Source organism: Momordica charantia (assembly GCF_013281855.1).
Source record: "Momordica charantia cultivar OHB3-1 chromosome 5 unlocalized genomic scaffold, Mcharantia_2.0 BLBB01000005.1, whole genome shotgun sequence".
Lineage (NCBI taxonomy): Eukaryota > Viridiplantae > Streptophyta > Magnoliopsida > Cucurbitales > Cucurbitaceae > Momordica > Momordica charantia.
Genome location: NW_028275163.1, coordinates 22,643,585 through 22,659,259, shown reverse-complemented (window position 1 = coordinate 22,659,259; position 15,675 = coordinate 22,643,585). Strand labels below are relative to the sequence as shown.

The 15,675-nt window shown below is 32.0% G+C and overlaps 1 protein-coding gene across 2 annotated transcripts; it reads right to left on the bottom strand.

Moving 5' to 3' along the window:
* Nucleotides 1-1,953: 1,953 nt before the first annotated feature.
* LOC111014282 (pleiotropic drug resistance protein 2) lies at nt 1,954-13,322 on the bottom strand. Of its 2 annotated transcripts, none has more exons than XM_088123788.1 (20): nt 12,511-13,322; nt 12,317-12,437; nt 9,491-9,579; nt 8,725-8,809; nt 8,024-8,314; nt 7,532-7,622; nt 6,552-7,452; nt 6,313-6,473; nt 6,098-6,201; nt 5,820-5,985; nt 5,624-5,713; nt 5,384-5,508; nt 4,950-5,282; nt 4,533-4,823; nt 4,366-4,449; nt 4,133-4,266; nt 3,830-4,057; nt 3,571-3,742; nt 2,511-2,765; nt 1,954-2,427 (listed from the first exon to the last, which is right to left on the bottom strand). In XM_088123788.1, the coding sequence occupies exons 1-20, from the start codon at nt 12,891-12,893 to the stop codon at nt 2,158-2,160; spliced, it is 4,374 nt and encodes a 1,457-aa protein (XP_087979914.1). In that variant the 5' UTR covers nt 12,894-13,322; the 3' UTR covers nt 1,954-2,157. The 2 variants fall into 2 exon arrangements, with proteins under 2 accessions (XP_087979914.1, XP_087979915.1); XM_088123789.1 differs by having other exon boundaries at nt 5,384-5,552; nt 5,650-5,713.
* Between the last annotated feature and the right edge of the window lie 2,353 nt (nt 13,323-15,675).

Below are 15,675 nucleotides of genomic sequence, written 5' to 3'. Positions count from 1 at the left end.
GTTACAAAGTGTAGATATAAATAGACTGCACAAATTTAATGTTATTTGACTTTATATTTGGACTATATTTATGGATTTCATAAAATTAGTTAGATCAAACTTTCACTGTTGAAAAGAAACAACCTATCTTTCTCAATTATGAAAGATATTTAAAAGGGAAGAAAAAATCTACATCACTTTTTTTTTATAGCAAAATACGTTTTTGTCTTTGAAGTTTGAATTAGGTGTCCAATTTATCCCTATAATTTTAAAAGGTATATTTTTAATCTCTCAAATTTGAAAAATAGTTTAAAATGATCCTTGAATTAAATTAATCGTTAGTGACTAATAGAAAAATGATATGGCAATTTTTAGGTAATTTGTTACTATGCGTGTTCAAAAAACCGACAATGAATCCAAACAACCCAACCCAAACTGTAAGGGTTGGGTTTAAATATATTTTTTTTAATTTTTAATTTAATTTTTAAAATTTTAAATTAATTTTTGTTATTATTAGTATAAAATCTGAAGAAAAAAAGTGGCTAAATGGGATATTAGCTTGAGTTTTTTTTTTAAATTAAAAAGTATTTATAAGATTAATATATATTAATATTATTATATAAAAAAATAAAAAAAGTAATAAAAAATTAAACGGGTCGGGGTCGGGGACTCGGTCAAATCGGGGAATCTCCGACTCGACCCGCGGATCCCGCAGGTATTTTTGTCATCCTTACTCGTTGGTTGTTGGTCTCCCTATAACTTGTTTTCTTTGAAAAAAAGGAGATCCAACCCGATGACCCAACCCGAAAATTTTGGGCTGGGTTGAATATTTAGTTTGGTTCTTATGGTTTTCTAGTTAGTCCTAAAAAACTCCATAACTCATCCAACCCAACCCAAAGCCCTTTTGTTTTCACTACAAACATATACTCTTCCAAATTATTAAATAATATATATCTTTTATTGATATATAGAACGACAATTAATAATATATTTTTCTTTTCAATCATCTAATTTACTGTATTACAAACATATACTATTTCAAAATATTATATAATATATAGCTTTTAGAGTACGAACTCAAATATTAGGTTATATATTATATACCTTTAAATATATGTGGCATATATCAAAACCTAATCCATATTAAGTTCATACCTCAACATATACCCAACATATAGGCATAAGATTTGAGGTTTGTTCATTGGTCCACTATTCTAAACAAATAAATTAAATATAAAAAGTTTGATTTAACATATACCCAGCATATATTCCTTAGGTTTAATATATACCCAACATAAACTTTATTTTCTTTTTTTCCATTTCTCAAGTGCCCAGCCCCTTTGGTGTTCCTGGCAGTTGACCCTCCAATCCCATATTGACTTTGCGAGCTTGATTTCCAACGCTTCAATTGACTCGCCTTCACTCAAATGCAGATCTGCACCATGGATGGGCATCGTGGGGAAAAGGTTTCACGATTTTCGGGATTTGAGAGCCAAGAGAATATTTTGAATACTACACCACGATAATGCTATTTTTTAAAGATTCGGATACAAAGTGGGCCACCTTGCAGCCCAAAGTAAGCCCATTAGAATAAGCCCATTGGGTCGAGAAAAGACGAACCAACCCTTTGTTACCATTCTCTGAAGCAGACTTTTCCAAAAGTCGGTAAAATATTGATAAACCAATTGGTCAATTTTTTTTGACTGGCTGGTGTGGGTGTGGACAACCTACCCTGCAAATACCCACAGAGGATAACTACGCTACTACAGTGTTAATTCAACAAATGTACTGTGAAGAGGAAGGAAAAAAGGTCCCAGAACAGGCGGTCACTTTTTAAAATTTAGAAACCAAATTGAAACTTATCATCAAACTCAAAAACCAAAAAGTATATTTTACAAAAAAAAAAAAAAAACATACATATATGTGTGCTAAGTGAATATTACAATTCACTGTATCCAAAAATCATATCCAACATCACTCAAAATGCTCATAAATTTAAGTGTTGTAAAAATAATTTTTATGAAACTTACTTGAACATCATACTGAAAAGAGGGAACCATTTTGTTTCCTCATTTGTTACTCTTTAGATAATTGATTTCTGTGGTACAAAGGCTATAGCTAATGCAATGACTAATAAATTCTACACAACCCTGCAGAAGACAAGATGAAGATACATGCCTATCTCCTCTGGAAGTTAAGGAATTTGATGCCATAGGCAAACACAAAGAAGAAGGCGAGAACCCAGACGACGTGTGCTACGACCACGATCGGGATGAAGTCGTAGTCGTACCCGAACCCTTCTTTAAGGAACATCTTTAGTCCTACATTTCCGAATCCTGGTTTCTGAATATGAACATCTTTGTCACCAACTTGTGAAGCTACAAGGCCATATATTGTCCAAGCCACAGGATTAGCCCAATAATACCATCTCCACCATATGGGAATCAACTGCAGAAAAGTTGGTTTAACCATGAGTTCCAGAAAGTTCAAGATAATCGAAGTTCGGAGTATCGAATTCAGATGTCATGTACCGGTCGAGGAATAAGAAAACCCGAGAACAAGTTCCAAAAGCCAAAGAAGAAGGCCATGACAACGGCTGCAATGTGGAGGCCTGGAGTCAATGCTACAACCATCATCCCATATAGTGTGAAGTATATGAAACACATTAGAACCAAGTAGTAGAACAGTAAAAACTTTCCCACTTTCCACTCAAACCCAATCATGCTATAAAGAAGCAAACAGTAAATTAAAGATTGCAGAGATACATAAACTGTCTCAATTGCCACCTGCAGGAAAAAAGGTTTAATCTTTAGTTCACTTTTTTCTATAATATTTCACCAGAAAGCTAAACTTGCCTGAAGACAGTTTCCATTACAGCTTTATGAATCTTAACTGAATATATTTAAGCTTTACAATCCATAATCTACTAATGATTAACATGGTATTAGAGTAGGAGTCTTTTAGTTGAAACCTTTACGATGTTATTCTCATCTCTTCTCATTTCGTATAATATAGGTTAAAATATTATTTTGGTATCGATACTTTTAGTTTTTGTTTATTTTAGTACCTCTACTTTTAGAATGTCTATCTTAGCCATTGTACTTCCAGTTTTTGTTCATGTTGGCTTTTCTATATTCAACTTTGGTTCATTTTAGTTTTTGTACTTTTAAAAAGTGACAATCATGGCCTCTGTTTGCAAGATTTGGACAACAAAATCTATACAAAATAGAAACCGTTTAATATAAAGTATATTGAGTTTAGTGTCGCGTTGAAAATGTGATCTAGAAAATAAGATAAAAAATAAAATGAAATGACTAAAACAATCGCTTTTTAAAAGTGCAGACGAAAGTACAAGGATCAAAATAATAATTTTGAAAGTAGAGGACCAAAATGAAAAAAAACTGAAAGTATAAGAACCAAAATAGTATTTTAACCCATGATATACTAAGTGCGTGTAGCTCCCATGTGAGTGAGAGTTTAAGAATATATTAAAAAGATTAAACTTATACTAATCTATCATATTAAGCTTTTGAGTCTAGTGATGATTTAATATTGAGGTGGTGGTTTGAACGGGTGAGTCATTTTTGTTACCTGAGCAAATGCATAAGGTAATGCAGAATACATCCCGGCAGCTCTTTCTCGATAGAAAACTGTTCTTTCGATAGTGACCACAGACTGCACAGCTGAAGCATTGGTAGCTCCAAGGAAAAGGACAGCAGCATATATAGCGCCCATAATATTCAACACATCTTGTTCCTTGGCTCTGTTAAATACAGAACAGAAACAAAACATCATAACCATAGGACGTGAAGTCAGGTACAAATAATTACGGAGGCCAGTAAAGCCTTACAACTTTTGTCCCTTGTTCCAGAAAATTAGACCAAATAAGATACCAATAACAATTGTAATGAAGAAGCGTATGGCATTGTATTGAGCGTGTCTCCAGTAAGAGCAATGTTGTTTCCAGAAGCAAGCTTTGCACTGAAAGAAAAACGATTGTGAGTATTCGGTTGGGAAGTGTAGGTCTTTAGACCCTGGAGCTGGAGTACAAAGATCCATTATAAGTTCTTGGTTCCTCCTGAAACAAAAATTACAGTGTCAAGAAAAATGATATAAATTCAAGCTTTTGATCTTAAGGCACGACCGTACATACTGATAAACTGGAGATTTAGCAAAAGTATCAGCAAAATCGATATCTAGTTGAGCCTCCACTGGAGGTGTAGTAACCTCAAGCATCCATGTAGCAGGATTCTGATCGTCTTCAATCTTTGGAATCCCTGGAATGGCCTGTCATTAAATAGTCACCACATCAAACACTTGGGTAGAAAATGAAAAAAAGAAGAAAAACACACGCACACATATAACAACCAAAATAAATATACTCACCTCAAAATATTCAATGAGTTTGCAAGATCGCTGACCAAGAGGTCCGGCATAAATCATTCGTCCACCATGTTTCATGAGCAGTAACTACATTAAGCGTTGAAATTCAAAGAATTAAGAACACTGTAGCAACAATCAAACATAACCATTTAGAGATGGTTCAACGATACCTCATCAAAAGTTTCAAAAATGTCTATGCTTGGCTGGTGAATTGTGCATACAACAGTTCTCCCAGTATCAACAGTATTTCTCACCGTACGCATAACAATGGCAGCAGATCTAGCATCGAGACCAGAAGTTGGTTCGTCCATGAAGATGATAGAAGGATTAGCAACCAACTCAACTGCTATTGTCAATCTCTTCCTTTGTTCTGTTGAAAGGCCATCTACACCTGGAAGCCCCACTAGAGCATCTCTCAATGTATCAAGTTCAATCAGTTTCATTACTTCTTCTACAAACATCTACATGAATGATCACAAGTCCTTCAATAAAAGTTCAACCACATTTTGTCCCTACTGAAAACATGGAGCTGAAAAAGTTTCTAGTTGTGATCGTTCAAAACAAAAAGAGTGCTTGAAAAAATATACCTTTCTTGTTTTGACATCCACATTTGAGGAAAGACGGAGCCAAGCAGAAAACAGGAGAGACTCGTAGATAGTAACATGAGGCGAATGAATGTCATTTTGTTCACAATAACCACTTACTCGAGCAAAGGTTGATTGCTTCTTTGGATAACCAGAGATGCATATATTTCCTTCGATATAACCACTAGTCTTTCTCCCAGCTAACACATCCATAAGAGTAGTTTTCCCAGCACCACTAACACCCACAAGTGCTGTTAATATCCCTGGTCGAAATGCTCCACTAACATCTCCTAGAAGTTGAATACGCTCCTCCTTGACCATGTGCATCTTCATTTCCTAATTTGGAAGACATTTAAATTTAGTGATCAAGTAGTTTAAGTGTGGCTTCATGACAACATCCATACAAAACCTTAGAAACTTCAGTTAAGTTAACTTACACTCGTAGGCATATCCACATAATAGTTGACATGGTTGAATGCTAATGAAAGGGGCTGGAAAGGCAAAACCATTCCTTTCCTTTGCCCAGGGTCCGAAGTAGCTTCTATTTCTGTAGACTTGATGACTTCATTGTCAATGCCCATGAATTTTTTTTCAAAAACATCAAAACTTTAATTAAAGAAAATATTATTATACAAGTCCACGAGAAACTTGATTATGAAAATTCTTCAAAGCTCAACCTTCTAATTTTTGTTGTGTAGTTGACCTATAATTTTTCCTTTTCTTCTGGTCTTCATCCGTGCTAATGAGAGCCTTTGAATCAGTAGGAGCTGAAAATAGCTTCAAAGAATCGATACGATAATAATAATACTAATTCAAATGGAAAAATAGAATTAAACTCTTGAATATAAATATACCAAAGGTAAGATTATTTACGATTCAAATAAGTCAGAGCTATTGTAAATAGAATGTTGAAGAGAAGATTATAGCCGAAAAGTGCTGCAATGCAAATCCAGTAGTGACGTTCTTCCCTAAAGAAACCCCTACTAGCAAGGAGCACTTTTCCAACCGTAGGTTCATTAATTCTATGGTCTGTATTTTTCTGCATTAGGCAAATGTGCTTTGAGTTATTATGGTGGAAAAAGAACAAACGACTAAAATTAATATCATTTCCCACTTGAAGATCCGCGATCATTATTCTAGCTAAGATTTACCTTGCTCCATCTTTTGTCAAGGAACTCATTAATGACAATGGCATTTTGTCCATACATCATGGGAGAAGCATAAAAGCCCCAAATCATCCAAGGCCCAATGTTATCTGTGTATAAAAGGAAAATCAAATTTCAGTAAACAAAATATTTTTGTCTACTAGAAGTACAATGTTGTAAAGTTACATTCTAGTGACAAAGAAAGGAGAACAATCACTTACCTTTGTCAATAATGAAACCTCCAAGCAAGAAAACTATGAAAAGAGCAAATGTGCCCAAAGTATTTGCAAGAACCAGTGTTCTTCCAACTGCAGCCATAAGGCGAAATAGTGACAGAGATGTTTGATGCAGGGCAAAGAATGCCAGAAACTGCTTAAAGAACCTAGAAAATAGATAAACAATACGGTAAAGTTTACTTTATTAACAAATGAAAAAGAGAAAAGAAAGAAAAGATGTATACCTACTAGGAGCAGGAGCAAACCCAATTGTGTAATAACTTAAAAGAATCCATATCCCTGATTCTGTGAGAGATAGAGGAATTCTAATGAGCCAAATTGGCAAACTGAATGCCCAAGCTGGATAGAACAAGAAATCTCTCTGCTTAAAGAACACTGGGAGCCTGAAAAGAGTGAGAGCCAATTCTGCCATTCCATTAAACATGAAATTCACGAGGCTGAAAAACAAGGCTCCAAAGAACTTGCTTCCGTCGAGTACAGTGCCCACTTTCATTTCAGTCCTTAGGAACACAGTCATTGCAATGATGGACATAATGGTAATCTGAACAGTCTTGAACACATAGATGAAAGCATTTCTCTTCATTAGCAAAACCTCTCTTGAGTAACATGCCTTGAAGAGCTCCCAATTTGATAAACCATATTTCTCTGTGACTAATGCAGCTGGGTGGGCTTTGGATTTGTCATAAGGCAGTTCAAGATCAGAGGCAAGCTGTTGACCAATGGAAAAAGAGTTGAATCCCAGCAAAAATTCAGGAACTGAAATGAATCTATATGGGTGGTTCTTTCTATACCAATATTGTTCTTGGTCCTTTTCTGATGTCACTTCCTGTAAGAAATCAGCAACTCCTTTCCTTTCTGGGCATTTGAAGCCCATAAATTCAAAGAAGTCAAGAACTTTTTCTCTCGGACCTTGATACACAATTTGACCTTCTGAAAGTAGAATGATATCATCAAATAGATTATAAGTTTCAGGGGCTGGTTGTAGCAAAGAAATGACCATTGTTACGTCCATTATATGCACCATCTGTCTCATGAACTTGCATATCTGAAATGTGGTGGAACTGTCCAATCCTGTTGATATCTCATCCATAAACAAAGCTTTTGCTGGCCCTACCAGCATCTCCCCTGCACACATTTTGCCCATTTTTATTAAAAGTTAAGCACAAAACTGTAAAGATCATATTGAAAACTGCATATTTTCAACCTGTAGTTACACGTTTCTTCTGGCCACCAGATATTCCCCTTCTCATTTCATCACCAACCAAAATATCAGCACAAACTTCCAACCCAAGTATCTGTTAGAAATTTATTTTTCAATCCAGCCCATCAAATTGTCATAAATATACTATCAAAATATTATAGTTTCAATCCTTCCTCCTTGACAACGTTTTAGTCTTCATACTTTTATTTATTTCATTTTAAATCTGTTAAATAGTAACTGAAAACTAAGTTGACATGACATTAGCGTTGAAAGTATCTTGCTAACTTCTGGACTCGGATACCATGGCAGCTTCTTGTTAGTATTTTACTAGAAACCAAAAAATGAAAAATGCCAAAGTAAAAGGAGTAAAAGTGTGATAGAAAAATGATGAGTTGCTCAGATCGCCAGCTTGAGCATGTATTAAACCAAAATATGCGCAAAAGTAGAGGGACTAGAAACGTATTAGGAAACTGAAGACTTGTTGAAACTACTAACCTTGAGAACGTAATCTGTAACCAAACTTGCTTTTTTGCCGGAAACAGAGCTGGCCTTCATGAAGGCATCAATCTCAGGGTCTGGCTTGATTCCTGCTTCTTTCTCTCTTCTTGCTAACTCGGTCAAAAGTTGATATCTTGTGCCAACTCCCAAGCAACGACCAGAGAATTCCATTGTCTCTCTCACTGTCATCTCCCCACAATGAAGGTCATGTTGACTGATATAAGCACAAGTTCTTTGAGGCACAAACTCATGCATTTCATGCCCGCAATATGTCACTTTCCCACTTTCCTGTTGACATTTTGCAAGCACTAATTTCTCTTTTGTGCTTAAACTTTTACATAACGAGTCTTTCAACTTTCAAATATCTTATTTTAACCCCTCAACCTTTTATAAAAAATTATTGGTCATCCTTAATGGTTTATTAATTATTTAACACAAGTTGTATCAATTTTGAAACAGAACTTGACCTATCACATGAGACTTCAAATAATTGTACCATTAGACATCAACCCGTTGAATAAACCAACAAAATATATGCCTATTTTAATTTTCCATGGAAATGACTATAATAATGCATGAAATTTAAGAGACCCAAACAGGATTTAAACCTAAAACAAATCATAATTATGAAAAATAAATAGATGATTTATTACAAAATATACTATGAAAAAAATTCACCAATGCATTGAATTTAGCACCTTCAAATTTTTATCAAGTTTCCCAGCAAGTGCCAGCAACAAGGTAGTTTTCCCAGAGCTTGGAGGACCCAGAAGTAGTGTCATCCTGAAAAGCAGAAAAAAGAAAGCATATACTCAATTCACCAACAACATCCTAGGGAGCAAGGCAACAGTTATGTAGAACATAGTAAAGTAATAATAATAATTTAAAGAGTGGAAGAAGTGGTAAGAGAAGCAAAGATGATACTAAAGGAAATTCACATTTATTGACCTGAGAGGGAATAAAGATACCTCAAAACCATCTCAAAAATATTCCTTGCTTGTTAAATGTTCAGTTTTAGTTCTTGAATGAGAATTATTTTAGTAATTGTCATTAATTTTTCGTCAACCATTTAACAAAGATTTAAATTAGTTAGAGAACCTTCTTTTCCATAGTAGATGCGACTTCAAATATTATCTGCACATCAACTCATTAGAAAAATAAACAAAATATGTATCTATGTTATATTTTTGTGTAAAAAAAAAAGATGTGAATGGCTAAAATTATTTTTTATACAAATTTCGTGGACTAAAATAGAATATTTGAAAATTTATAGACGAAAAGAAAATTAGCTACCGAAGTTCGACAAATAAGGTAGGATTTTCTCTGTTTGTTTTTACTTAAATTTATTGTAAAACAAAATAGGATTAAATTTGTAGTCCAGAAAAATGATTAAGTAATATTCAAAAAACTAATAGGGGAGGGTGATTTTTCTTTTTTCTTTTTTTATTTTTAGAAAGATTGTACCTCGAAGGTTTGATAATTCCATTTAGATCTTTAAGTATCTGAATCTTTCTCTTCTTAGATGGAGCCAACCCAATCAACCCAAGCCAACTCTGTTTTGCATAACATTCAAAGCAATAATAATCAGAAAAATAATTACCTACTTGTCACATGGCTGCCGCGTGATTTAATCCTCTATTTGATGCTTTTATTATCCTAGGTCGCAACATTTGTTTTGGTTGATTAATGTTTAAAATTTAGAAGTCGTTTTGTCTTGTGACTTAAAAAATATACATTTATATTCTTTATTTTATTAGATTCTTTGTAACTTAAAAGATAATTTTTAACTAAATTAAAAATTATAACCATATTGATTAAGGCATATATCATCCACAAAAAGTGTAGAGGTCTTGATTCTCATCCTTAGATATCGTTGAACAAAAAAAAGTCTATAGTCATTAGCGAGTAATATCAAACATACATTTAATTAATAAAAGATAAATCAAAATCAAAATAAATATTGAACTTCTAAAAAATGAGTACTAAATTAATATTATAAGTAAACAACTTAAATTTATAAACATTAACACTTAACTGTAATTTTTTTTAACAAATACTTAACTACAATTTACTATTTAAAACTAAGTACTACTTGATACTAATTAAACTAACATTCAATGTTTTAAAAGGCTTTTGAGGCTTACGCCTTGAGGCCCGCCTTGAGGCAAGGCTCTAACTTTTAGCCTCAAGTCTTACGCCTTCTTTGGACTAGAAGAGGCTTACGCCTCGCATAGAAGAGGCTTACGCCTCTTTGAAAACGCACTGAGGCTTAAAGTATACGCCTCGTGTAATGATTACAAGAATACTATTAATTTTTCCAATTCTTAAAAAATATCAAGGTTTTTTTTGTATGGAATCCTAAGCAGGAGTTGTAACAATTCAATCTATTACTACTTTTACTACCTAGACTTTAAAAATAAAAAATATTGAAGACAATAATTTATAGAATAAGTAAGTTTTATTGATGATAATAGTAGTGATGCTATGATGTTTTTTTAGAATTTTTTAGTAGTGATGTTATGATGTTTTTTTAGAATTTTTTTTTCAGTGACAAGTAACAGGTGGATATTTTGATAATTTTATATAACTATTATGTTTGGTAATACTTGACCACACAAATTTAGGATTTGTTTAATTCTTTTAATTAAAATTGAGGCTTACGCCTCATACCGCCTTGAGGCTTACGCCTCGCCTTTTCAAGAGAAAAAGCCTCGAGGCCGCCTTTAGCCTTTTAAAACATTGCTAACATTAATACAAAATGGTTGATTAATTTAGGGAGAATTACAGAAACTAGCACAAAAGACATATGTATTTATATATATAGCATTAGGTTTAAAATTTTACAAAATGACATAAATTGCATACTTATACAATCACATGAAACCAACTAAAAATCACTCTGGGGGTTTGAAAAAAAATAAAAAGTAAAGATATTTGTATAAATACATGTTTATTTAATGTTATTTATTATGAATTTTCCATAAATTTTTAATACTAAAAATGAATCAATATAATTAATTACATTGATAATAAATAATTTTTTAATCATTTCATACAAATAAATAATCCCCCTCCCCCTTTTGAGTACACAACATGAGGGCTTGGGATGTGAACTCTAGTTGACAACTACCCCTTCCTTCTAGTACCTCTTATTTAGTATTAATACATATTCCTTTTTTAAAAGCTATAAATGATTTTCTGCCTCTCATTTATTTCCAAATAAATAATTTTATCAACTAAGTAATTGTGTATTGTTATAATTAGGCGATGTTTACATTCACAAATGAGAACCTAACTCAAATTTTGGAATCTCATTCCGCAAAGAATTCCTCCCCCACACCCTAATCAATCTTATTTTCATTCCTTATTTCGCGGGTCCCACACATTTCTTAGAATTACTTTACTACTTTTATACTTTCTCTCTTTATTAATTTATTGGTTGGTATGATTTTATTATAAAATATTATAAATTTATATTTTTTTTTACTTTGTTATTATTAATTAATATCAATATATTTTTTAAAATATAATTTATTGTTATTGAATGCTAGAATAATAAAATTTAATAATATTTTATGTTAAATTCTAATAAAAATGAATTTTAGTGGATGTGATTTTATTTTAATTATTCATTATTATTAATATTAAATAAATTGTTATAACAAATAATATTTATTATCAACCATATAGTAATAAATTACATTAAAATTTATTGTTATTGTAATTAAAAAAAATAGCATAATGTATTTATAATTAACTAGAAAGAAGAAAATGATATTACATATAGTTTTACTTTCAGTAAACAATGTAATTTGGTTTCTATTCCATAAAATTACTGGTAAACAATATCAAATGAATAGCATTCTGATTCATTTTGATTCATTCCTGTAAAGTAAACATGGTCTTAGTTCTTAATTCTCAAATATTTTAATATAGTTTTCAAATACCTAAAAACTTATTTATTAATGAATTGAAACTCGACAAAAACATATATATAAGCCTATATATCAAATTCCAAAAAGTTTTTCCATTATAAAAAATTAAAATTTAAAATAAAATATTAGTCTAATTCAATTTTAGTCGAAACTTTCAAGATCCATCAACTTTAAAGGTTATATTTCAGTCTTCACAGTCTCTTTATTTTTCTATTTTATGAAATCTAAAAGTTTGTAAAAGTTTATAAATCAAAGTGTAATTTAAACCTAAAATATTTATGAGTTGAATTAAAAAAGTTTACCCAATAAAAACTTTTTTTCGTAATGCAAACGAATTGGAAATTGGAAAAAATACCTCAAGGGTGTTAAGGGTGCCATTGAGCAGAGTGGGCAGTGCTCTGTTCCCAACGTAAACCTCTCCTTCGACTGACAAATTCTGGAAACGAACTTCGATTCTCGGAATTTCAATCCCCACTCTGCACCAAAAATACCTCAAATCGGTCGCGATTCGAGACAAGAAATTTCTATTATGGCGTTTTTAGGGCTTACCGATCGGTTCTGTCTCTGAGCCGTCGGAGAAATTTCTCGTTATCTTCTTCGACAACCTTCAACATGCTTTCCATCAACTGTTTCCTCTCCTGAAATCCGAGCGCCGTCACGTCGATTTCGCGGTGAACCACCTTGCCATTGTCCAGAACTTGCCGGAGCATTCCCTTCCGCATCCGATCGTACGTCGGAAGCCGCTCGATGGCCGCCCACCGTAGCTCTTCCTCGTCGTCCATTCTTCCGCTTCTCGTAAACACGTCCGGCGGCGTCTGCCATAACTCCCGTATGCTCGCCGACGCCCAACTCCGGCGGCTCCCCGACGAATCCCCGCTCCGCCGGCTATTCGCTATTCGACCGAAATCGTCCCCTGCCAATCCCGTAGTCATAAATTCCAATTTCGGCTTCTTTTCAAATTGAAAAACCCTAAAAAATTCACCAAAACCCTAGGGGACCGGTTTAATCTGCTCGCCTACAGTCAGCGAGTTATTGCTTCCGATTCGACCTCCATTAATGAATTTTCAGACTCCTCGCCGTCCTCGAACCATACGCATTGATCACCACCGAATAAAACAAGTGTCTAAAAATCATCAGTAACAGCAGCTACAAACATTCAGCGTTATCTGGTTCATCTCCGTCGAATCTTCCGGCGGAAACCGGCAATAGCAGGCGACGACGTCGTTTTCTGGCCACTAATGCTTCATCCGACCGCCGGAGAAATCAGAATTCCGGCGCTCTGAACTTCTTAAATAAAATGAAAGGCGACAGAGGGATGTGGAGGAGAAGCGAAAGAGAAAAAGAAACCGCTCGGAATCCATCAAGTAGAAGAAGTTCCCGACTCTGTTATATGATTTGACCTGACGACGTCGTATTTCTGTTCGCTGGAAAATATAGTTGTAAACGAAGGGGGAAAAACTATTTTGTTTCTAAATTTAAACATTTTTGTTTTAATAATTCGATTATTTAATTTTAAGGAAAATTGCAAAACTATCCTCACATATTCCTATTTTAAATCGGATGAATCACTATGTTGCAATTAAACTCTTAAATATATTTTTGTAATACAATAAATTAATAGTATGGGAGTTTGAACCTCCGATCTTAGCGTGAATATAGTCTCCACCCAGACTACACGAAAGCGCATACCATGATATGAATTTGAAGAAATAGACCATTATATTGACAATAATGAGCCAAACTAGTATTTACAGTAAATCCACTTGTTAAATAGTTACGCATTGATGCATTACTTGCACTTTTGATAAAATTTATGTATTTATATATATAATATTAGGTTTTAAACTTTACAAAAGTAGTGTAACTTACAAGTTTATAGGATCACATAAAACTAATAAAAAGTCACTTTTGTGATATTTAAAAAAATAATGATATTTTTATAAACACATTTTTATTTTATGAGATTAAATAGATACAATACAAAGACTAAAGATGTAGTTTGATACAATAATAACAATTCTCTTGATAATTAAATAAATTATTTTCTCTACTTTTGTGATATTTAAAAAATAATAATAACGATTATATTTTTATAAATACATATTTGTTTTATGACATTTAATATAATTTTCCTCTTTTTAAACACTTTGAATGCTGAGTTTAGATATTAATTTTCAATTATTCAAAATAATTAAACATATTTAAAAGTTAGAGATTAAATAGATACATCAAAAGACTAAATATTAAATATGTAGTTTGATACAATAATAACAATTTTATTGGGAATTAAATAAATTATTTTCTCTAGGTTTTAAATAAAGTTAGGCTCCCTATAATTGAAATTAGGATTTTTTTTTTTATTACTAGGGTGGGAGATTGAACACACAACCTCTTGATTTAAGATATATGTTAATTACCGGTGAAATAAGCTCGCTTTGGTTGAAATTAGTTTTCTTACTATCTATCAAACTGATATCAATTAATGATAGATGGAAATAAAAATGTTTCACAAATTAAAAAACGATGAACTATATTTGTTTGGGCTGAAATTAGCTTTATTACTGTCTATCCAATTGATGAAAAAAAAGTTACAAATATATAAAAAAAAAACAGAGAGAGTTTCAATTATTGTATTTAGCAATTCTTTTTAGTATATTTATAAGATATTATTAATAAATGAGAAAAAATATCACTAATTAAAAAGTAAGATCCCTTCCTTTTCAAAATAAAATAAAAATAAAAAAAGATCCCTTCGCTAATCCATAAAGGTCCCAATTTACCCCAATAAAATATATATATATATATATATATATATATATATATTATAATATGTGGGTGGAAATTCGAACTCACATTTTATATTCGGGTTAGCAATGACCACAATAATATTTGCTATGCTATTGATTGTATCGAGATAAATATAAATTAATTTTTCATTACACGTCACTCATTAATGATAGAAATTATATAATAAAATTATTAAATTAAAGTATAAAGATGAAAATAAAAATTTGAAAAGTATATTGACAAATGTCTGATACAAATGTGAAAGTATGGTGAAATTTAACTTAAAATCTTTTTAAATTTTGAGATATTCATATTATCTTTAGCATTATAGTAAAGAGAGGAATATATATTTTCATTTAGCACAAAAAGAAAAAAGGAAACGTTGTACCATCATTAATTTTTTTTTAATAGATACTAACAAATGGTCTAAACAATATTAATTGGTCAACACGAACCGCATTTAAAAGGTTTATTAATGTTATATTTTAAAAAAATTACTAAGAGTTACAAAATAAGGTTAAAAAATAATTTTGTCCTGATGTACTTTAATTTGTAATGTAGTTGTAATTTTAAATTAGTAACAATTTAGTATCTGAACTTTAACATGTAATAATTTAGTTCACGTGTAGTAAAATACTCGTAACAATTTTAAAAAAATCTTTCCTTAAAAAATCTCATCAAAATTGAGTGTTCATTTTTATTAAGTAATAATTTGTGTCTTTGTAGTTTATAAACATACATTTGGTCCTTTATCATTTTATCGATCTACATGTATACGAAATCTGATTAAATCTTAACAACATTTCTTTACGATAGAGAGTCGTTACAAAGTTTAGACTAGAGCGATGAAATTATGTTATAAATTTGAAAATAGAATTTCAACCTAACAACCTTAAGAAAATTAGTTTATTGTCTCAAACCTTGAAG

Coding starts and splice junctions, on each gene's coding strand:
- LOC111014282 (XM_088123789.1), bottom strand. CDS start 12,893: ATGACTACGGGATTGGCAGGGGACGATTTCGGTCGAATAGCGAATAGC. Junction 5,283..5,383: donor ATGTGGATATGCCTACGAGT/GTAAGTTAACTT, acceptor CTTCCAAATTAG/GAAATGAAGATGCACATGGT. Junction 4,058..4,132: donor GCTAAATCTCCAGTTTATCA/GTATGTACGGTC, acceptor TTTTTGTTTCAG/GAGGAACCAAGAACTTATAA.